Genomic DNA, 23,369 nt, shown 5'->3' with positions numbered 1-23,369 from the left:
CACACCCCCAGCACTGCTCACTGCTTCTCACCCTTGGGAGTCACAGATAAATTAAGCAATGATCCCTTTCCTGCATAAGGGGCAGGGGAGAAAGATAAACAGGTATTTATAGCACAGGGTGGTAACTGATGTTTGAGAAATGTCCTGGGGGGTGCATAGCCCAGCTGGGAGGTGCATGGAGGGGGAGGGCAGGGAGCTTGTGTTAGGATGGTCTTCCCAAAGGAGCCATTATCAGGAAAATCCTGAAGGGTAGGTGGAAGCCAGAAAGCCAGGTGAAAGGAACGCAGCCAACAGTGGGACCAGAGAACTGTGTTCACTGAGGGAGCCTGGAGTGTAAGGCCACAGAGGGAAATCAAGAGAATCCAGAGACATCTATGAATATACTCATATATACTATGAATATAGAAGGTAAGAAGTGACTCTTTTGCATTTCCTTTTTAAAATCCAGTGTGTATCTCTAAAGGAAGAAGGGGCTCTTCCCTTTCTGTCCTCCTTTCTTCCCCCCAGTATTTAAGTATCTAAGTTTATAGTATCTAAGCCATTGGTTCTTTCACATAGCTGAATATTCAGGCAGAATTCACATGTAAACTTGTCCCAAATGCTCTTCAAGTTTGTGAAACTGAATTAGGATCTCACTGTGCCCACCCGGCTCTCCTTTTCCAAGTGCTCTCTTTGTGTCCGGCTGGTCTCTTCATCCAGTCCCATAATCTCATGTTCTAGCTACAGTTCTCATGAAAGGGAGTCACTTTCTAGAACCTGTGCCCCATCCATCCTGGGCTGCACAATGGGATGGCCATGCCTTAGGACTGACACCCAGGGAAAGATGGCCTAGTGCAGGGGGTACCTGGGTCTAGCCGCCAGTGTGCTACGGCCTAGACTAGGTACCACCCACTCTTATCTGATCCTGCTCTGATTACTAAGATTGGACATGTGACTTAGAAATCACATGATCTTAACTTTGCCAGGCAGCAAACAGGAACCAAGGGCACGTTGTCCAGCTCTCCAAAGCAAGAGTCTCAGTGATGGGACCTAACCCCAGAATATGTGATGGATCTCTCTCTCTCTTTTTGTGTTTTTGAGACAGGGTTTCTCTGTAACTTTAGAGCCTGTCCTGGAACTCGCTCTGTAGACCAGGCTAGCCTTGAACTCACAGAGAGTGATGGTTCTCTTTAAATTACATTTGCTTGTGTGTTCCCATGAATGTCATGGCATACACGCGGAGGTTCTGAGAACTCACAAGGGTTGGCTCACTCTTCCTACCATGAGTCTGGGCGACAGAACTCAGGTCATCAGGCTTGGCAGCAAGGCCCTCGGTCTGCTGGGCTGTCTTGCTCACTCCCTCGAATCTCTCTGATTCATCCCTCTCTAGGTTTTGTCCTTACAGTTTATTTGGTGAACCAGCCGAATGTTCTGCAGCTTGACGGTCTGGATTTTACTGTGCATGTCCCTGTGGTGTATTTTAGCATGGTCCTCTTAAAAATGAAACTCAGAAAATTAAGAAAATGAATATGCTATTCTGAAAGAGGATTGAGATTTTTTTTATTAGTTTACAGTGGTTAGGTATTAAAGCAACATGCTCTTCCACAGAGCCTTTCCTCAATGAGATTGATTTATCTGTGCTTCCAATAACATGGCTTCTTTTTAATGTGAATTGTATCACAAAATAAGTAACTAAAAACAGCTCTGCACCCACAAAGGAAAAACCACTCACAAGACTCACAGTGCACGGCACTTGTTAGTGTCATTACAACGGAATGGAATGTTCTTTGTAGACACTTCTGGGAGCTGCCGCTGGTTTCCTCGGCCATCCACTACTGCCTTGCGCTGCGGCCTCTGGGGGCCTGGGTGATCTGCACCTTGGCCTCTCTCTGCCTCAGAGTCTGACTCCAAGGAGTCTTGATTTTACTCTGTCTCTCTGAATTTGTTGGACGTCTCTGAGCGCCAGGAGAATCTAACTATACATGACGTTAGTCACTCCTTTTACCATGACACAGTCTCTGGACATATCAGTCAAGAGCAGGTTTTGAAAGTTATCTTTTTAAAATCAGTGAACTCAGTTTTATGGGATTGCTTGGTATCAGTGTTCAAAACAGGACAGCAACGACAGCTACTCTCTAGCGCGTTTTCTGTTCTGGACCTGCTTTAGTTCTCAGGAGCTCTGTCAGGGTCTGTCTTCTAAGGGGATGGAGGACAGAGACAGGGTCTTGACGTATAGCCTAGGCTGGCCTCAGACTTGCTGCAATTCTCCTGCTTCAACCTCCATGAATGTTAGGATTAATGGTGTGAATTACCACACCCATTCAAAACCTTTCATTGCAATGTATTTCTTATAGAAACTGGTGGAATTACAAGGAGGATCTATTGGCTGTAGGAGATGAAGTACCGCGGTTTCTGTATGAACCATGGCCAGACCCTCCTCATCTTAGGTTTTTAACCCCGGCACAGTCTGTGCTGGGCCCTAGGAACTACGGGTGTGGCTCAAACCATCAGTAGGCCACATCTTTCAGGTGTTCCCCTGAGCCAGGCTTTGTTTACGCATTAGGTTGCATTATTAACTCATGATTTTTGACAGAGGTAGGGACGTAGTCTCTGTTGTGAGGTAGTCTACATTCGAAACTTGGGTCTGTGTAACGTGGGAGAATCTATTCGACTTCTCTGTGTCTTAGTCTCCTCCAATGCACAAGAGGACTGACACAGGCCCCATGTTTAAAGACGATCGTGAGGACCGAGTGACAGGCTTTGTTAATCCTTGGGACAGTTTGTTCCTGGCACATGGTAAGAACCACAAGAGTGTCAATGGATATTGGCTCATTTCACCGCCATCATAGATACCTCGAGGTGTTTGAAGTTTTGTTTCTCTTTCCTCTGAGTTGAAACAATCCCTCCTGCACTGAAAACACAGCTCATAAGACTTAGGCAACTATCTACCCGCTGCAAGGTAAGGCCCAGGGTGCCCAGAAAGTTGTACAATCCCCAAAGTCCAACCACTGATTTCAACAGTTATCAGTTGCTTAGACAGGAGACTGCAGTGGAGCTGCCAGCCAGCCAGCCAGGGCTGCAGCCTCTCTGATGCATTTCCCTCCTGCAGGGCCCTTTTCAGTGGTCCAGCTGCCTCTGAATCACACACAGCCCTGCAAATATGCGCCCACTGCTGTAGGTCATTAATAAATTCACTGGTTTATCAAATGAGCCTGGAGTGGAATCCTTCCTGCGGTCTATAGTCAGTGCCCTCTCTGGAGAGACAGGCATTTGTTCATGATGTCGACAGTACTAACCACCCCATCTTAGATGAGGTCCCCCAAAGTCCCCCACAGGCTGAGCACCAGTCTGGCTCTCTCACTAAGGCACACCTCCACATTTCACCTGCAGCTGCCCGCTGGGAGACAGCCCAAGATTTGTGTTCACACAAATTAACAGAATTATCCGCATGGTAGATCATTTCTTTCGGAGAAAATACAGCAGGAGAAAGGAGGGAGCGTGAAGGGAGATTTTTAAAGCCAATTTTATGCAGAGACTTTAGAGCTGAAAGAACGAATATCATTATACTCCTTACTTTGTTTAATTCTTTTTCATGATTTGGTTGATCTGAGACCATTGCAAACAACTCTCTCCGTTTCTTTTCTGGTTCTTTAGTAGAAGGGGAATATGACGATTCAAGTCTACAAATTAAAAATAAAATAGGCAACACTTAAGTTTAACTTGGCAAATTGCTAATTTTATTGTTAATCTATGTCATTGGCTGCGTAGAGACAGATCACTATATTATTAACACTAATAGCTATAAAAATTGCTAATTCTAATAATTCCAGTCCTGAGAATATTTCTGTTTTTTGAATGGGAGTGGTTTAAATGGGAGAAAAGGTAGCAGCTAATAGGCATTTCAATTATACATTAAAATAGGCAGGTTACTGGGGTTGCATATGTACATAAGACTTCTAAAAAGTATTTATTTATATATTTTATGCACCCACGTTCTTTGTTTGCATGTATGCCTGCACATCAGAAGAGGGTATCGGATCCCGTCATACATGGTTGTAAGGTACCATGGATTTGCTGGGAATTGAACTCGGGACGTCTGTAAAAGTAGCCAGTGATCTTAATCACTGAGGCAGCTCTCCATTCCCTGTAGGTATGATTTTTGAATAAGAAGAAAAGACTTCCTTTTGTAATAAAATAGGTTGGGACCTGGAAATACACTCAGCTACTGGCACATCAGTTGCTGATGTAGTGAGAGAAAAAACATACGTCAGAGTCTGGGAACGCACACAGCCAACAGAGTGCAGGAATGACGACCTCTGACAGTGTGGCCAGGGCGGCGACTCAAACGTGCCCAGTTTTTGGTTATTTGCACATAAAATGGGACAGCAGCCGCTTGTCAATACTGGGGTGGGGCAGTGAGGGAGGGGAACTCCCAGGAGGACAGCCCTGCTGGATGCTCAGAGAAAGGCAGCTAGAGGGCCACTTCTCTGTAGGGGGAAACTGGAGCCAGTCATTAAAATACAAAGTAGAGCATGGTGGGGGAGGGGCGAACAGAAGCTCCAGGAAGTTAGGTGAGGTCACCACTGCAGTCTGTTGTGAGTGTAAGCTGGCCTTCTGGTGACATCAGAAACACAGAGCACACGAAATAAAACCACAACTCCAAATCTGAGCAATCGTGGAGAAATAATTGATTTAAAAATTGGAAATAAAGCATCACTCGAAAAGTACAAATTCATAGTGGCCTCCCTGGCGTATAGGTGTCTAAGCTGGGCTGATCATTCTGTTCCCCCAACACTCCCTGACATATAGGTGTCTTAGATGGGCTGATCTTCCTGCCCCCCCCCCATTCCCTGACATATAGGTGTCTAAGCTGGGCTGATCTTTCTGGCCATCATAGTATCCCCCCCCCCCGCACTCCCCACATTCGAGTTTATGTAGGCCAACAGCGTGTGAGTGTAATTGCTACTGTTGTGTAACGATCCTGGAAGAACCAACTGCTGTCAGCTTTACTATGAATATTGTCTTCTCCTCCATATGTACAAGTGAACATGCTTTTCACACAACCACAGTACACACTACATGCTGTTTACTTCCATTTGATCATAGTACACACTACATGTTATTTTCCAGGGTCCGTATGTCTCTCACTGACCTTAACCACTGAGGCGTCTTTCCTTGTTCCCACATCCTACAACTTTGAAGAAATAATTACTGCCCGAAAAGCAGTAACAATTATCTTTCAGTAAAATAGCCTCGATCATTTAGCTATTCAGATTTTAAAAACCCTATCATTCATTTCATTAGCTTGCTGATTCTGAGAAGAAGGTTCCACACCAGCGAATTGCTAAAGACATCAGACCATCTCTTCAGAACCTCAAGCACTGAGAATTCTCAGAAGGCCTCCATTTGGTGGCTGTGAAGCTACAATGCATGTCTGCTCTTAAGGAGGAAAAAATTGTGTTAGTAATAACTTTTTAAAAAGAGATTTATCTTATTTTAAATTACATGTATGTATGTGTGTGTGTGCACATGAGCACAGGTGTCCTCAGAGGCATCAGGGCCCCTGGAGCTGCAGCTACGTGTTTATGAGCCACCTGACCTGGATGCTGGGAACTGACCTAGGGTCCTCTGGAAGAGTAGCAAGCTGTCTCGGCCACTGAGTCATCCCTCCAGGACAAGCAGTAGCTCTGTATGTGGAGCTGCAGGTCGTGAGTGCAAAGGCAAAGTTACCACACCATCAGCGAGAGGAAAGGATAGCATCAGGCTTATAGGCAACCAAAAAAGCAGAGACAATAAAAGAGTCAATCCCATTTCCCTGCAAATTTATAATTAAACACCAGGTCTACACTGTTATTTCTATTGATATCCTAAAGAATGCATGGTAATTCAAATAAACTTTGTTCAAATATGAAGCCTTCGAATGCACACACACATCCTGCCTCGGGAAAGTTCCTCTTGGGGGAGAGCTGTACCTTTTCCTGTTGTCGTGAGCAGTCTGGAATTCTCCCATTTTCAGCAGCTCCCTGTGCAAGTGCAGTCTTTCCATTTCTATAATCCTCAGAAGATCATCACGTGACTGTAGCTCATTCTTCACCTCTGACAGTCCTGCTTCCATGGCCTGCATTAAAAAATTTTGATGTTCATGTTATAATTATGATGCATGATACATTAAAAACTAACATGTAGCCCTCAAAACAATACAGGACATCATTGCCCTTGGTTGTCCATCAGACCCTACTGCTGAAATACTGGTTGTGAGACACGGGGAGATCAAGCCGATAGTGCCCTCCCTGCAGGGAAGCTTGCATAGTGCCAGAATATGCTATGTGGGCTGCTGTGGGAGACAATTATGCAATGGTATTACCCAGTGGGAGACATGCCAAGCTACGTGCGCCTGCCGGTGCAATAGTGGCACGGATGCTATGGAGACAACCAATCCCATCCTGATTGGATTTGAGGCTTGCTCCACAGGAGGGAACTCACATCTGGGATGATGGGGAGATCACAAGTCCCAGGGAGAGGCTGCTGCTGTTACTTTGCTGAACAAACATGTTGAAGTGTCTTCTGAATATTTGTTTATATCCATAAGGCAGTGGTGTTCTCGGCCTTGGTCAGAGGAGCTTCTTTTTGCAGTGGGCGGTAGTTAACTCAGAGGTGCATTACTGGTCAAAATGCTGAGAATAAGTGACTGTGGGCTCAGCCCTAAGTGGGGCATTTTATCACCCACCCCCTCCAGGCTCTGCAATGTTCCACATGATGTGTGGTGCACATGGCCTGGCTGCTGCACTCGTGAACTCATGGCAGCCGTGGCTAACTGTGTAAGACAGGGCCTGTCAACATCCCATCACTGGGGAGACAGGGCTCTTGAGGACCCACTCCTCCTAGGGAAGTTATGGGTAGTGATGGCTTCTGGGGAAAGGCAAATCGCTGTCTTCCATGATGTAGCCACAGGGAAGGTGCCATGTTATAGTACATAAGTCCACACCCATGAAAGCAATTCTAGTGACACCCACAAGGTCACCCCCCACTCACTCACACAAATACGTACGCGCGCGCGCACACACACACACACACACACACACACACACACACACTTTCATACTCTCACACATATACATACACACATACACTCTATCATTGGCACACTCAAGCACACACACCCACACACATAAATGCACACACATTCTCACACATGCACACAAAGACACTCACAGTCTCTCTCACAATACTCACACATATGCTCTCTCTCACACACACTCATATTCACATCCTTTCACAAATACACACACTCTCATATACACATTTTCTGGTGCGGGAGAATTATCTGTATTCTGTCAATCATATTTTAATAAAACGCTGATTGGCCAGGCAGGCAGTATAGGCGGGAAAGCCCGACAGGAAGTAGGGGTGGAGCAAAGAGACTGGGAGTATTCTGGAAGCAGAAGCTCTCTCTCAGGCACTCCTGCGCAGATCACTGAAGAAGCAACATGTAAGCTGCCCCCGCTGGAAAAGGTACTGAGCTATTATGGCTAACATAGATCAGAATAATGGATTAATATAAGTTATAAGAGTTAAAAAGAAGCCTGACCTAATGAGCCAATCAGTTTATAATCTTATGGAGTCCTGTGTATGATTTTTCTTTGTTGCTTGCCGGCTGTTGGGGTACTGGGAGGGACAGAAACCCCAACAAGCCGGCCCTCATGTTACAGTTTTCTCTCTTACAAATACACACACGCTCTCATACATTCTCTCTCACACAGTTTTACATACACATTCTCTCACACACACTTACACACTCTCACATACACATTCTCTCTCTCACACACACTTACACACTCACACATACATTCTCTCTCTCTCATATACTCACTCTCGCATACACATCCTCTCTCACACACACTTGCACACTCACATATACATTCTCTCTCACACACTCACTCTCACACACATTCTCTCACATATACTCACTCTCACATACACATCCTCTCTCTCACAAACTTACATACTCACATACACATTCTCTCACACACACTTACACATACACACTCTCTCACACACACGCTTGAATGCAGTCATATTCACACACATGACGGTAGGGAGAGGACCCATTAGGAAGAAGGAGGAATACAGTGGGGGAGGTGGGTTCTGGGAGAGGATAATGGTGGTGAAAATGACTGAAATTCAGCATATACATGTATGAAACTGTTAAATAATTTAAAAATTAAAAATTGACACTTAAAAAATCAATATACTTAATTTTAAGTAAGGCATGTTTCCTCTTTTGCTTTCACCGTCTTACAGAATTCCTTTCACTCACTGGACGAGTCCTCAGTGAGCTCCTACATACTGTGGGGGCAGATGCTAGTCACCTCAGAGAGCTCACCAGCCTGAACAAAGACAAAGGGCAAATGACCAAGCCACCTCAGCGTGGTCACACCATGCAAACCTGAAGCCATGCAGTTTGAATAAAGTACAAAGTGTGAACTCTAATCAATACTGTTACTTTCTGATTAATGATTAACAGGAAGTAAATGACAGATAACCTCATGACCAAAGCCGTCAATCAGCTTTCCCGACAAAACTGGCAACACAATGAGTCAGGAGCCTTGGTCCTCTCCCGCCCGAGACAGCCAAGCCTGGCTGAGGGATCTAGGAATAGCGGTGACCCCATGGTCTGCCTGTGCAAGGCCTGATCTAGGAATAGCGGTGACCCCATGGTCTGCCTGTGCAAGGCCTGATCTAGGAATAGCGGTGACCCCATGGTCTGCCTGTGCAAGGCCTGATCTAGGAATAGCAGTGACCCCATGGTCTGTCTGTGCAAGGCCTGATCTAGGAACAGCGGTGACCCCATGGTCTGTCTGTGCAAGGCCTGATCTAGGAACAGCGGTGACCCCATGGTCTGTCTGTGCAAGGCTGAGTGGCTCAGAAGTGCAGCAGAGGATGTGGACAGGAGAGAAAGGGCAATGGCGGTGGCCAAGGCTCCTCAGATGGTGGGAGAGAGAACCTGCCATGAGACCAGCCTCCTCCCCGAGCGGGAGGGAAGAACAAACTGGATGGAGGAGGTTCTGCATTTGGGTGGACGGGGAGCTTCAGGGCCTGGCTGTCTGTTGGGGAAGGGAGGAAGTGTCAGAAGTGGGGTTACAGACAGGCGCTGGCATCACTGACAGGGCAGATAATTCGCTGCAGGCGTGAGCACCGCTTGTGGGATGAGCTGCTACACTGCGCTGGCAGGAAACCGAGGAACCACGCAGTGAGTGGCTCCTGTGGCTGGGTTCTTTCCTCTGGCAAGTTCCCAAGGCTCACCCACGCTGAACTACATCTACTCCTATTTATGGCCGAATTATATCCCATTCATGGGTCTCCCACATTCTGAGTTTCCACCATCAGTCGGTACACATTGTGGGCTAACTCTGCTTTTCCGCAGTCGTGAGCCATGAGTCCGCTTTAATGATGGGAGTTCCTAGGAAGTTTTCTTAGAACAAAAAACTTCAGTTGCAAGTCTTTACCAAGGGCCTGGGTTTGGGAAGGAACTGATTGCAGTACTTAGCCACACACATGTCTGGTGACTCAGAAATGAGCTTAAAAACCCATTCAAAGTGATGTTTTAGGAGATAAGTTTAGATATTCTCTGTTTTGAAAAGTGGGGATTTTTCAGGTAGAGTTGAAATTTCAAAAACTAAAGAAGCGTGAAACAATTAATTATACAGTAGAAAAGCAATTTACCTTAATGCAAAAGCCACCTACTGTGTTATGCAGGTGAAGAAGGGACAGCCTGGAGGGTCTGCTTTGTGGAATTCCCACCATGGAACATGAACAGCAAACAGAGAGTGAGCGTGCCTTTCCTGGGGGAGAGAAGTGGGGCAGTTCCGCCTCTAGGCTGGTGACCTGAGGTGTCAGGGTGACGGGAGTGGTCTGCTCCGTTTCTTGAAAATGTGCCCTGTGGTGATGAGTCCCCAGGAGAAGCCCACTGTGGAATGATCCGGTGCCACAGGTGCGGGAATGTAAATTAAGACGGACATTGTACAAGGTGGGAATAATGATTTGACAGATAAACAGACAAGACAGACTGCAGCTGACAAGAATGCAAATGGGCTGCAAAAGTAGAAGAGCCATCAGGGGGATTTGTTGATATTGACAAATCTAGAACTTCTATCTTCTTGCTTTGGATTCAAGAAGCCTGAGTTGACATGAGAATTAATGGATTTTTAAAACTAAGATGTAGTTTTGAAATTGGTATAGTTTTGCATGAAAGTCAAATCAATTATTTGTCAATGTGTCAAACATCTGGGGAAATGACTGTTACTGGGACATTTTCAAGCATGTCTGGAAGCTCCCTTTAATTTTGAGACTTTATGAAAACCAAATATAGATCAGACATTTAGTAGTGAAAGGTAGGTGTGTTGTAGGTGTAACATATACACAGATTTTCCATGACTTGGTTATGAAAGCTATAATGTACCTGTCTCATTAACAATTTTTACATTTTGATTACATCTTAAATGACAATGATTTGATATACACATACATTGGCTTGAATAAACATACTACTTGCATCAATTTACTCATTTCTCTCTAGTTTTTAATGTGACTACAAGACAATTTTCAGCCAAGGCAGGGGCTGGAGCTCAGGTGACGCAGTGCTTTATTCTGGTGGCACGAAGCCCTGGCTTCTGTCCTTAGTGCAGCAGAAGCGGAGCGTGGTGGTGGTGTGCACCCAAGCTCCCAGTTCAGGAAGTGGAGGAGGAAAAGCTCATGATCACCTCAGGCTACATAGGGAGTTTAAGGGCAGCCTGGGCTGCACAAGACCCTGTCTCAAAAAACAAATCAATGAAGCAAAGCAAAACACATTAACAAACACTCCAGAATTTCAATTAGACCTATAGTTGGATTATAGGTCTCTTGGATAGGTTGCTCTAGTTTTCAGTGACGCATTGGCAAGCAAATGTGAAGTTAACTTTCCCAGCAGAGATGTTTAAAAGACAGAGTCACTTATTTTTGTCATTAATCGCTAGTGGAGATTTAAAAGCATGAGGGTGTGTAGCATGTAAATAAATGTGAGAAGTGGGGTGTGTGTGCGGGCACCTCTCAAGGTTGCAGAAAGATGAATGATGTGCCTCCAGGAGGTGCAGACACAGCTGGTAGCGGAATTACTGCAACACATTAAATGACAGCAGCTTAAACAGGGGTCGCTGTCTTTCTGCATTTACACGCAAGATGTGGAACATTCTGTCAGGTGACTGAGAGGGGAGGCCATTGTTTTGCAATTGCAGGTTATGGTTCTAGTACTATTTACCTCTGCTAAGCCTTATTTGGTAAAGTACAGATTTTTGTAGAACAAACCCGAGGCCCACCTGGCTAGTTAGGAACTGTCTAATGCTCTGAGAGGGGCAGTGATTTTAAACCTTCAAATCAGCTGACACACCTAAGCAATGGGCTCTCAGCATTCAACACAAAGTGCAAGGACAGGCCGAAAGTGACACCTGGGAATGAAACAGGGAGGAGGAAACAGAAGAAAGGAAAACACAGGAGTCTTGGTGCTTTTTCCAAAGAGAAACTGTGGAACTTTTGAGCCAACTTACTTTTCAATTTTCAAAAATAAATTTTCTAGGACAACAGATACTTTTTCCTCTTGAGCATGTTCCAAATAAGGCCCAAAGAGTTCGCCTTATTTAATACATGTAATTTGTGTGTGTGTGTGTGTGTGTGTGTGTGTGTGTGCCTGAGTGCGTGTGGGAGTGCACATGCGTGAGTGACGAGGACAGAGGTGGACCCTGGGCATCTTTTATTGCTCTCCACTTAGCTTTACTTTATTGAGAAATGGAGACAGGGTTTTTGTTTTGTTCTGTTTTGTTGTTGCTGAGCCTGGAGCTCACTATTCAGCCAGACAGTCTGGCGAGCAAAGCTCTTTGGATCCTTATGTCTGTCCCTAGCCACTGAGCAAGCACTGAGGGGAACAGACTTGCAGAGACCAGAGCCAAAGAGCCCCCAACAAGAGACAAAACACAAAGCTCTTCAGTCCATGCAGTGTGAACTGAAGCCCAGGGCAGAATATTTCAGAAGGACCTAGAAAAATAATCTGCTTATTCACTCTGTGTGATCTCGGTGCAGGCTGCACCTGTGAGGACAGCAGTGAAATGTGTGCTCGCATTGTCTTTAAACAGAAGGGAGGACCAACGGCCAATCCCAGAGGAGGGAATCCTGCTGGACCCAGCAGTTGTGCACATAGCTCACAGGCAGGTAACGAGCCAGCTGAGTGCTGGGAGAGCCTGGCCAACCTCCAGGAAGAGAAGGATTAATCTCAGACTCTGACAGAACCAGGGAAGATGCCACCACACCTGTCCTGGGTCTGGAGGACGCCTGGTTCCGGTGTCTACTGTTTTCAGTTCAATCTGGTATATTTGTTTACAGCTGTCAAGTTAATGTTAAAATAATATCCTTCTCCAGACAGAGCTGGAGTTCAAGATGGGGGAGATGCAGGTCTCTTAGAAACATCCTGGAAGAGAGAACGTGGGAGCCTTGCCATCTGTCCCTCCCAAACACAGTGAAGAGGACATGGAAGGGGGGGAGAGACAGGTGTTGATGTACGTGTTTCAGGACAGCGCTGTGGTGACGCAGCAGTGTGGGGACGGAGGAGCTGGACCCTGGGAACTGAAGAGCAGAAGCCACTGGGGCAGAATATCCCGGAGAAACAGGGGTCTACCCAGGTAGTGAGCTTCAGGACGGGGAGCGATGAGAGGAGCCGAGAGATGGGTGAACTGAGAAGAAAACGGTAGAAACGACATCTGGAGGTGGGAAAGGAGGGTTAGAAGCCGAGAAAGGCTGGCGAGGCTGTCTCAAGTGTCTGAATTTGTACAAGTAAGAAATGATGATGGGCTAGCAAGCACTGGCTTTGAAGGTGCTGTGACCAAATGCCCCGACTAATTACAAAAAATAGAAAGAAAGAAAAAGTTGGCTTAAGGAAGACCAAGTTAGGTACAGACCTATAAATCTATTAATCTGATGGTGTCACCAAGATCTTCAGTTCCAGAAGACTGTTCCGCAGAGGCTTATGACCAAGTGTGATGGTCAGACACCGACGGGCCCAAAGAATTTCTATAGGCAGGTGGTTGGACCCTTGTGAGATGGGGTCTAGTGGACACCCCAGTCCATTGGACACCCCACTTCTTCCCCTTTGCTTGTGGGCCATGAAGTTTTAGTTTACCCTGCTACCCTACCGTGATGTTCTGCCCCACCACAGGCCTGAAGTACCCAGGCCACTCCTAAACCGTGAGCCTGAAGGAACATTTAATCATCATGGTCTACCCAGAGTGCTTTGCTACAGTGATGGAAGTGAACTACCATGTGGAGCTCCCAACGATGAGTCAGAGTAGCTCCATGTCTCTCGCCGTTGACAGTATTCCATTGCACTGGTAATAATACACATTGCCACCGTGCTACTAAAAGACTCCAGAAGCTAACATACCCCTGAGATTACCTGCATTTACTCAGTGAGAAGTACTATGGAGGGGAGCTCTGACCTGAGCTGACAGCACAACGGGAAGCTGTTGTATAAGTACCATTATCCCTGTCTGTGCGTCTCATCAACAATAGCTGGAAATGAAGCTATAAGCAAAGACCCTCGCCCGGCACCGCCCCTAGCACAGACCCTCGCCCGGCACCGCCCCTGGCGCAGACAATCGCCCGGCACCGCCCCTGGCGCAGACCCTGCCCGGCATCGTCTCTGGCGCAGACCCTCGCCCGGCACTGCCCCTGGCGCCCACCCTCGCCCGGCACCGCCCCTGGCGCAGACCCTCACCTGGCATTGCCTCTGGTACATCTTCAGTTCCTGTAGCAGCTTCTGGTTTTCATCCTGTAACTTGTTCCTGCTCAGTGCTATTTCACTCACCGCCGACTTTAACTTTTCAATAATAAACTCATCTCTCTGGCTGGCTTCACAATCAGGATCTGATTCACACACCAGACGAGGGATCTCAGGGCTGCTGTCCTCCGGGCATTGCTTCTTACCGTTTAGCTGAGTTTGGTAATTTTGTGCCTGTTTCTGAGAAATATAATAATCAGGTAAACGAAGTGGAGAATATCATATTTAAGCTTCCATGCAGTCAGAGAAGTAAAGGAATTAGTAAAGATATCTGCCAGTGCTAGGCTTGGCTTGTGCAGTATAGTGTGATGCTTGTTTATAATCTTGATTTCAGATGATATCAGGAGAAAATGTATTTGCATAATTTCGGAGTAGGGAAGGGGTCTGGTATTAAGCAGAAAAGAAAATCTAGAAGCTATAATAAAAGAGAAATGTTAATTCAACTGCATAATCATGGTAAAGAAATAAAAGCCAGAAACAGATTGAGGGGGAAAAGCAGTTGCTAACACACAACTGGTTTTAGTAATTCCTAGTGTGTAAAACCTACATATCAATAGGGCAAGCTAGTGACACAGCAGAACACATTGAGCATGGGGGTAATGCTGAGGGGGGAAGTAAAAGGAGGACACGCCCAGCCTACCGCGGGTAAGGACATGTCAAACAAACCATACAGACATATCCTACCGCGGGTAAGGACATGTCACACAAACCATATACACATATACTTTGCTTTTGTTTTGTTGTTGTTATTTGTGAGTCAGAATCCTGTTATATACTGCAGGCTTGCCTCAAACTCATGACCCTCCTGCCTTTGGACCCCAAGTGCAGGGTGTAAGTGTCTTGAGTCACCCGGCCCCTCTCCCGAGGACCTCTAACTGCCAGGTTCCACCCACAGAATACTCTAACTGCTCTAACTGCTGGACCCTGACCCCACCCTACAGAGTAATAAGTCCAATCTCTGTACACGAAATCCCACCAATCTCCATCCTGGAAAGCTCCACCCCTTTCCCAAGGAACTCTGTATGAGCCCTGCATCCTGTTCCCTTCACTGCTGTTTCTCATCCTAGCAGAGGCAGCCATCTCCTGTGTCTGCTTTTCTTCCCGACAAATCTCATGTGTGAGGTTTGTTGTGTGGTGTGACTTTGTGGTACTCTTTGGCTCCTGGCTGCTAGGATACCTTTCCACCCGAGCTGTAATGCTGACACAGGGATAAAAGCCTGAGCCCATGGTCGCGAGGGGCTCATGCACATAATAGTACCGTCACCAGACCCACGATGGTGCTGGCCCTCAGTTCACATTTCCCTCAGTAAGTAGATTCTATACTGAATGCAAGTATGGCAGTAATTAATCTCTAATTATAATTTCCAATTTAGACAATAGTTTACCTGAAATTGATTGCATTTTTCAGATAGCAGTTTTTGCTGAGCATCCAAAGACACTAGGTGAGTCTGGTAGAGGATCTCCTGCTTGTCCCATTCCCTTGACTTCGCTCTAAATTCCTTTAGAATGGGGAAGGGAGAGATAAACAAACAGAAAAGGATTATTCCCTAAAAGTACAGTGAACAGATCTTTCTTTCCTTTGTGCATCTTCATTAGGAGAAAAAAAAAGTCTGTTCTTTACCTATTAGGAAAACAAACAGGAAAATGATGGAATTACACATTGATTGATTACTACAGGTTCTGTGTCCTGCCTCTGAACCACTTGGACCAGGGAGTTTTAGTTCAGATTTTGGATTATTTACATGTTTATAGTGAGATGCCTTGTTGATGCCATCCAAGTCTAAACACACACTCATCTGCTCCACACACCCCGTGTGTGCTCTGACAAAAGGTGACGATATGTACTCTGCTTAATATAGCCATGTGTGGTCACCCGTATTACCTGTGGAATTGTGTCTGCGCTTGAAAGTCTGGGATTCTGGAGCATTTGCGAACATTAAGTTTTCAGAATAGGTGTGTTTAAACTGTGTATTTCAGTTTTTTAAAGAAATTACAGAATTTTTAACAGACATAGTTTAAACACACCCCATTTAAGTGCAGGACCTTCAGAGCTGTTCATGCTACCAGCATCAACCAGAAAATCAGCTCCTATAGGAGCCACTGAGTTTCTACTGCTAACACTGAGACAAGAAGCCTTCTCTTAAAGAAGATGCATTTGCCTCAGGCAAACAGAGCCTACCCAAGAAAATGCTGCTACCAAGAAGTCGTGCTTAACTCTGTTCTTTTGTGTCTAAAATCCCTTTTCAATTCTTGTTTGATATCTGTTTTGTTACATGTAATTTTATTATGTTAAAGTTAAAACCTTCCTTTTTATTTAGATTGAAAATAGAAAATGATATGGGATTTCTCCTTTGTGTGCGATGAATATGTTTTTTGTTTTAACCATTGGTTAATAAAGAAGCTGTTTTGGCCAATGGCTTATCAGAGTTGGCCAGGTGGGAATCAGAGCAGATATATATAGAGAGAGTAGGCAGAGTCAAAGATGCCATGTAGCTGACGAAGGAGAAGGACATCGGAACCTTACCAGTAAGCCACAACCTCATGGTGATACACAGATTAATAGAAATGGGTTAATTTAAAATATAAGAGCTAGTTAGGAAGACGCCTAAGCCATTGGCCAAACAGTGTTATAATTAATATAGTTTCTGTGTGATTATTCAGGTCTGGGTGGCTGGGAAACCAACGCACAGTCACCACTTACGGAAAGAGATGAGGAAGATCCCTGACGCTGACTTCTGGCTTTTACACATGCTTGCATTCTCATGAACACACACCCACCCCCAATCAAAGACAAGAATTTCCTCCCATTCCCCTATTTCCTGCTGTTGAACCAAGAGGAGGTCATTGTTTGGCTCTCACCCTGTTGGCCCTTTGTCTAAGCTACCAAGCGTCTGCATTCTGCTGTAGTAGCCTGAGCTAATGTAATGTTGGCTTTATTGGCCTCTGGCTTTCAAAGCCATTGTATATAGGGTGAGGCTAAAAGCAACTCACTTGGGGAACAGAGAATACATCTTGGCCTTCATTCACATGTGTGAATTGGGGAAGAAAATGTGGGACTAGCTGGACACAGCACGCTCAGCTACACAGTGCCCACTCAACGAATGCAGCATGGAGCATGGTGGCACAATGCAGCACTGTGAGCAACAGGCACGGCTTCGGAGGTGCCAGAGAAGACAGTCCTGCATCTCACTTCTGGCTGCGCTGCTCACTGCAGCGTGTCTTCTGTCCAGGCTTTAGAAAGCTAGCACGGAGGACTTTCCATGCTAAGCTCTGCTTACAGCACCTGGTCTGGACCTGTTTCATGACTACCCCTGCCCCGCTTCTAAAGGGGAGGAGGAACAAGCCCTGTGCAGTACACAAGTACAATAAGGCTGTCACAGAAAGCCAAGGGGATGTTTTTTCTGCTACGTCAAGTCAGAACACGGCGTGTTTGGCCAGAGTGTTTGGAAAATGGCTGCAGGGGCTGACTGGGCTATCCTGGTAAAGAAACGTGTTGATGCTGAGAAAGGAAACTGTATCTAGCTTAGAACAAGAAAAACAGCCTTTCTTATTTTCTGCACAGAAATGATTTTGAGGAATATTTGGAAAAATTTAAGTGGTTTTTTTTTTAATAGTTCTAATCAGTGAAGGAGGTCTGTAGTGAGGTAGACGTTGTAGGAATTAAGGGCAATCTGGATTAAGTGGTGAGAACGTGTCTGGGGAAACGCAGGCCCAGCACACCTTATGACAAACTCTATTTACTAGGGCAATGGGGACAGTCCATTTAGAGCTATGGACTGATCTGACACTTAGTGATATAAAAATTAAGAATGGGTCTTCAGCAACAGCTACACATCTACAAAATTAGGTTCCAAGTAGAGGATGGGAACATTTAAAAATCAACACAAATTAGATTTCAAGAATGTGATTTTAATATTTATGACGATGCAATGAGAAAACCTATTATTTTGTATGCTAACTTTAGGAATTAATTAATTATTTTTTTTTAGTTTTAAAATAACTCTTTGGAGGAAAATAGCAAAAATGGCATAAGATTGGTTTAAACAGCAAATATGTTTTCTTTTTTTAATGTTTCAGATAGGGTCTCACTGTTCAGCCAAGGTGGCTTTGTCAAGTCCTTCTGCCTTTACCTCTCAAGTGCTGAGATTAGCAATATAACCCACATGGCCAGTTTAGAAAATACCTTTTAAATCATAAATATACTTAGCTTCACCTACTTAACATGCACAAATAATCTTAAATAGTTCCCAGAATGCTTTAGGACGAGGCGGTAGCATTCACCTTAGTGCATAAGGGCTAAAATAGGCATGGCTGCGGTCTAGGATGGCTAGCGAGTGTCACAGACATACCCGTGGGCACTCAGACAGTCCACATTCCTTGCTACTCAGAGGTACGGCTTTCAAGGTTAGGCAGTCAGCACCACAAAGTCAGCGTGTGGGACTTCCTGAAGGCCATCCTGGGGAAGTCACCCAGTCCAACAGCGAATTCTTAAGACTACAAAGCCTTCCCTGAGTCACCTAGGTTGCCAGACGGTTATAAAATGAGTGTTTCTGGTGATAACTGGGGCATCAGATTTTAGTGGTGGTTGTTTTGAAAGAGCCTTCTTCTGAGCCCTGAGAAACTGTGTCGAGTGGTGTGTCAGTGATTCTACACATTACAAAATGACCTTAACTCTTTATTAGGATTTTTTTCGTACTTCCATAAAAAGGGAGAGTAACCAAACCACATGATCCTTATAGCTTAACAGCCACTAACAGTCTCTCTCATTTCTTGCTCTTATTTCTTGAAGTATTTTAAGGGAACTTTCTGAACGCATGCATTTTCACCCCTAAATGTGCCAGTATGTATCTAAATATAAAAGTGTGTGTGTGTATGTTATCCCCCTACAGTATCAACTATAAAGCCTTTCCTGGTGTGTGTGTGTGTGTGTGTGTGTGTGTGTGTGTGTGTGTGTGCATTAGGAGGGCAAAGGGCAATCTCGGTTTTCATTCCTCAAAGCCGTCCCTTTGAGTTTTGACTTTGTGTCTCTCTTGACCTGGCACTTAGTGATTAGGCGAGGCTGACTGTCAGTGTGCCCCGGGATCCACCTGCTGCAGGCTCCTTGGTGCTGGGATTACAGGTGTGCACCACCAGGCCCAGCTTCTAGACTTAGGGGGAGCTTGAGCCTAGGTCCTCGTGCTTGTGAGACAAGCACTTTACTGACTGAACTGTCCCCCAGTCCCATTGGCCTAATGCACTGATCAGAGATGGAACTTCTGAGGCTAACACGACCTAAATGTCAGAGTAGTCAACAAGTAGGGTCAGGGTGCTCTGTGGGATAAGCATGACGCTACTGCACACACCCCGTCTCCCTGTTATTACTATAGCATTGTACGTGCTTGTTTGAAAACAGGAGCAGCTATCTCCTGCATGCTATTTCCGGATGGCCGTAAGAAAAACAGCTCTGTTGGATGCCTATAATCATTCCAGTTACATGGTATTTACTCAAGACTCTTGCATAACTATAAACATACTCCTGAGGTGCTGTCAGAAACATGTCTATGAATGTGGTTCCCCTCCAGAAGTCCACAAAGAACCGACCAAGAGGACAATGGATGTTCTGACTTTCTTGTCAAGAAGAGATGAGTTCTCCAGACTCTGTGTTTGAGTACTGCCTGAGAGGTAGTCCCCCGCTGTGAGAGGCTGGGGGTAGGTGTCAGGATTTACTTGAGTGCCCTTCGCTGGGTGATAGTGGCTTTGTATCTGAGGAGCTCCATCTTATCCAGCAAGGTGTAGAACCTGTGGGCCTGCTACCACCGTGACTAGTTCCAGGCTGGGATCTCAAATTGCAATTCTTTCTGCTTTGACAAATGTTTTGGAGCAGGAGTGAGAAAGAAAGAGCAGACTACGGTGGTGATGTCTGAAGACAAGGAGACAGGAGGAAAGGCTAAGGGCAGACCCAGATGGAGAACAGCAAGGACGAGAAAGGCCACAGAGCTCCGAGCTGTCTCTGACCTTGGTCCCTGGGAGATGCAGGGTCGTCCTGAGCTCGTGAGTGGGAGAAACTGAGACTGTTGGCTGGGGTTGGGTCCTGAGGAGAAGGAAAGGAACTGGATAGAGTAGCACAATGGTTAAGGAGAAAGTGACCCCAGGCCTTGCTGCAGCCCAACAAACCAGATGTCAGGAGCTCACGGAGACACCATCCCTTACACAGGAGGAAAGACAGCTGGTTTGTGTTAGCTAAAGCTATAACATTAAAAGGGTGAGAAGAAAGGTCTTGGCAACATGTGGAACCTTTTCAGAGACGGATCTTAGAAATTCTCAACCACGCAGGACAACTTTAAGTAGAGTGGCATTGGGCCTTTAAAGAAAACCAAACAAAAAAGCTGGGACGTCGGGCCCTATTCTGAAAACACTTTTGAGGCTCTCCTAATACTTAAATGGACATTAAAAGATTTATTAGGTATTTGATTTAAGTGACCCCAGGGTGCCCTTCAATTTCACTCAACAGTCTTTGTACTTTCGTTTATTTCAGCTCTTCCAGTACGTGTGCGTGTGTGTGCGTGTGTGTGCATGTGTGTATTATAAATAATAGTTATTTCTGAATTCACTCAGTGCCTGAAGTGGAAGCTGCCCTGAGAGGCCATACTGGGTGCCATGTGCCTGGAAACCACGCCCACTTCTCCACGAGAGACGGGAATGTGTGCTCACCTCCAGCTTCTGGCTCAAACTGCTCAGCTCGAAGGGTATTTCTTCTTTGCTGGGGGCTTCTTTTCGGTGAACTTGGTTTTGCTTCATCTGGTGTAACCTCAGTTTTTCAAAGTTATTGGTTAGCTTAGAAAACTGTAAGTGACAGGAAATAGTACCAGTTACTTCCAGCTGGCCTTCCCAACCGCCCTTTGTCGCGCGGCTTTTCAAAAACGAAAGTCATAATTACAAAGTGCGGGAAAACTTAAAGGTCCCAATTAGTGAGGATGGAAGCTGCTATTAAAACCCGGCCACTGAGGCTGAGCATGGCTCCTTCTGTGAGTGGAACTGAGCCTTCCTGAGCTGGGCATGAGCGGATGACTCACTTGGTAAATGTTTCGTTCAGTTTTGTTTGAAGGGTATGTAGGCAGAGAAGCTAACAGCCTAACAAAAGCAACCCACACATTTCCTTACTTTTACTCAATGCCATCTTGTGTTGACAACTCTAATTCAGCACCTCAGTTGATATAACAGGCGGCTCGTATTTCACTTACGTCCACAGCTTTGTACCGTGGCGTCTGAGGAGACGTCAGCGTAAGACGTCAGCTTATGTTGACTTTCTGTGCCGAGATGGCTACAGAGGCTGCAGAGCCGCTGCGGACAGACTCAGGGTCGGTCTCACAGGCTTCTGGTGCGTTCGGTAGCAGTCTCTGCATGTCTGTTGCGGGCTGATCTCTTCCACCGAGTCGCCTTGGCAGCACATCTGCTTTAGTTTCTTAAGCATAACCTACTGGAGTTTTGTCTTTCTTTCTTTTTTTTTTTTCGGCTTCCCTGTATCATCATATTTGAAGGGAATTTTTTGACCAGCTCATTGAGCTGGGTCATGTTTTTATGTATCTGGCACTCTTTAAGTTGTGCGGTTAGGGCCATTTTTGTTTAATATAATTATGGATATGCTTGATTTAAGCTTGGCTTCTTGTGTTTTGTTTTCTGGCTTCCTCTAGCCTGAGCTTTGGGTTTACTTTCCTGTTGTCCCAGGGCTCACGGGATTTTAAGTCTCCACTGTGAGTTGTGGATAGTCTTGAGTGTCTCTCCACATCTTTTCCAGCCCTTTCTCCAGGCATCAGATTGTATGCGCACAGCCTTCTGGAGTCTGCAGGTATTTGACACTTCTCTAGTTCAAATGAGGAATTCTTATTTTCTTTTCATCCCAACTCTTTTATAAACAAAAATATAACATATTTTTGATGCACACACTAGAAATTACATTAGGCATTTAATTTTTTAAAATCAAACAATTAGCAAAATTCAAGAACAGAAGGAAAGTCTGTGGCCAGGGACCCAGGGTTTTACACCAGATGTTTTTTTGGTGCCTGTGAAGACCCCTGGTAGCCACTGTAACAAAGGCTGGAGTTTCCCGCTGACTGTGCCTTGGTTTTCCCATCACTTCTGAATCACATTTTCTTTGGAACAGAACCCCAGAATCGACAGTCCTGTTCTCTCGTCATTTGTGACCTTCTGCTCCTCCGCACAAGAGGTGGCCGCTACCCAAGTTGCTTTTCCCTTCGCTAACACTTGTCTCTTTCAAATGCTTCTGGGGTTGTTTTTGTCTTTTCTATATTTCTTTGAGTTTATCTTGTTTGAGGTTCACTTAGCTTGGTGACACTATGGCCAAATTTTGGGGCATGCTATACTAGTGTGTGTGTGTGTGTGTGTGAGAGAGAGAGAGAGAGGGGGGGGAGAGGGAGAGAGGGAGAGAGAGAAGGGGAGAAAGCGAGAGAGGAAGAGAGAGAGAGAGAGAGAGAGAGAGGGAGAGAGGGGGAGAGAGAGTTTTGAGACAGGGTTTCTTTGTGCCTCATTGTCTGTCCTAGAACTCACTCTGTAGATCAGACTGTCTTTGAACTCACGGAGATCCACCTGCCTCTGCCTCCAGAGTGCTGGGATTAAAGGCGTGCGCCACCACTGCCTGGTTAGAATATTGTAATTTTTAGCGATTTCAAGCATGTTCGTAAATGTTCACTGAATCATCTTCATGACCACTGCCTCTAAGTCCTAGTCAGAGTATCCTAATACTGCCATTGACACCTGCTGATCCGGTTTTCATTTACACTTTTGATCAGGTTTTTGCTATTGTGAGGGGTTCCCTGTAGTAACCTGGAGACCTGGGGGGACACTGTGTCTCAGAACTATGCGTTCTGACTTTGTTGCAGCGGGGAAGAGGACAGTTGTGACTACTGCTGGCTGCAGGAAGTCAGGTGAAAGGGCAGGTGCTCCTCACAGCAGCTGAGAGGAGGGGGCGTCCCGAGGACCCTCACAGTATCATGCTGACCGCCCTGTGCCTGGAGGGCATGGGGACCCACTATTGCTTCTCATACAGACTCCAGCAGAGCTGGGATGAGGTGAATCTTCACCTTACTGCTTGACGAGGCTTCCTTTGACACCACCCTCAGGAGCAGGGGTGGGGGTGGAGGGGGGCTCCTCATTCCCTACCCACAAAGCAGTTTTAGAAATTCAGGCTCCATGAACTGGGGAGGTCTGGCTGAGGTTTGACATTAGTAATATAGTTCTTATCCACACTTGGTCTTCTTGACACCAGTCAGGCAGGGGGCCTGGGAGTGGAGTTCTATCTGGGAGAGGGTAGAAATCTAGGTTTCCTACTCAGTGTTTGTTGGTGGACCAGGGTCATAGTTATTTTTCTGTGGCACTTGGCTATTGTTGAGTGTTTTTGTGTTGGTAGGCTTCCTGCTTTATGGTCTTTCTGCTACAGCTGACAGGATTTCCTCTGGCTCTGCCCACTGCTTGTCTGTCTGCATCCACTATGGTGTCTGGACTGTGCGGCCTGCTGAAACAAATCCCAGGAGAACCG

At 45.8% G+C, this 23,369-nt stretch overlaps 1 protein-coding gene and 1 long non-coding RNA gene across 7 annotated transcripts in view; one reads left to right on the top strand and one right to left on the bottom strand.

Annotated features, from left to right (window-relative positions):
- The window catches only part of Deup1 (deuterosome assembly protein 1), a 61,873-nt gene that overhangs the window by 20,703 nt on the left and 17,801 nt on the right, over nt 1–23,369 (bottom strand). For 4 of the 6 annotated variants that reach the window (XM_048434074.3, XM_048434121.3, XM_048434137.3 and 1 more), the window contains exons 5-10: nt 20,528–20,659; nt 15,223–15,336; nt 13,775–14,017; nt 5,952–6,097; nt 5,598–5,678; nt 3,554–3,659 (exon numbers count right to left, since the gene is read on the bottom strand). In XM_048434074.3, the coding sequence (XP_048290031.3) occupies nt 3,554–3,659; nt 5,598–5,678; nt 5,952–6,097; nt 13,775–14,017; nt 15,223–15,336; nt 20,528–20,659 (822 nt within the window). Of the gene's footprint in view, nt 1–3,553; nt 3,660–5,597; nt 5,679–5,951; nt 6,098–13,774; nt 14,018–15,222; nt 15,337–20,527; nt 20,660–20,977; nt 21,095–23,369 lie in introns of those variants that run through there. The other 2 variants (XM_048434131.3, XM_048434101.3) reach the window with 2 other exon arrangements.
- Nucleotides 6,996–8,469, top strand: LOC148122430 (uncharacterized). The gene is made up of 2 exons (XR_015737754.1): nt 6,996–7,491; nt 8,281–8,469. It is a non-coding gene; the product is annotated as an uncharacterized LOC148122430 (long non-coding RNA).

The sequence above is a fragment of the Myodes glareolus genome, chromosome 4, assembly GCF_982192425.1.
Source record: "Myodes glareolus chromosome 4, mMyoGla1.1, whole genome shotgun sequence".
Taxonomy (NCBI): domain Eukaryota; kingdom Metazoa; phylum Chordata; class Mammalia; order Rodentia; family Cricetidae; genus Myodes; species Myodes glareolus.
Note: the sequence above shows the minus strand (reverse complement) of the source record. Positions and strands in the feature narration are given on the sequence as shown.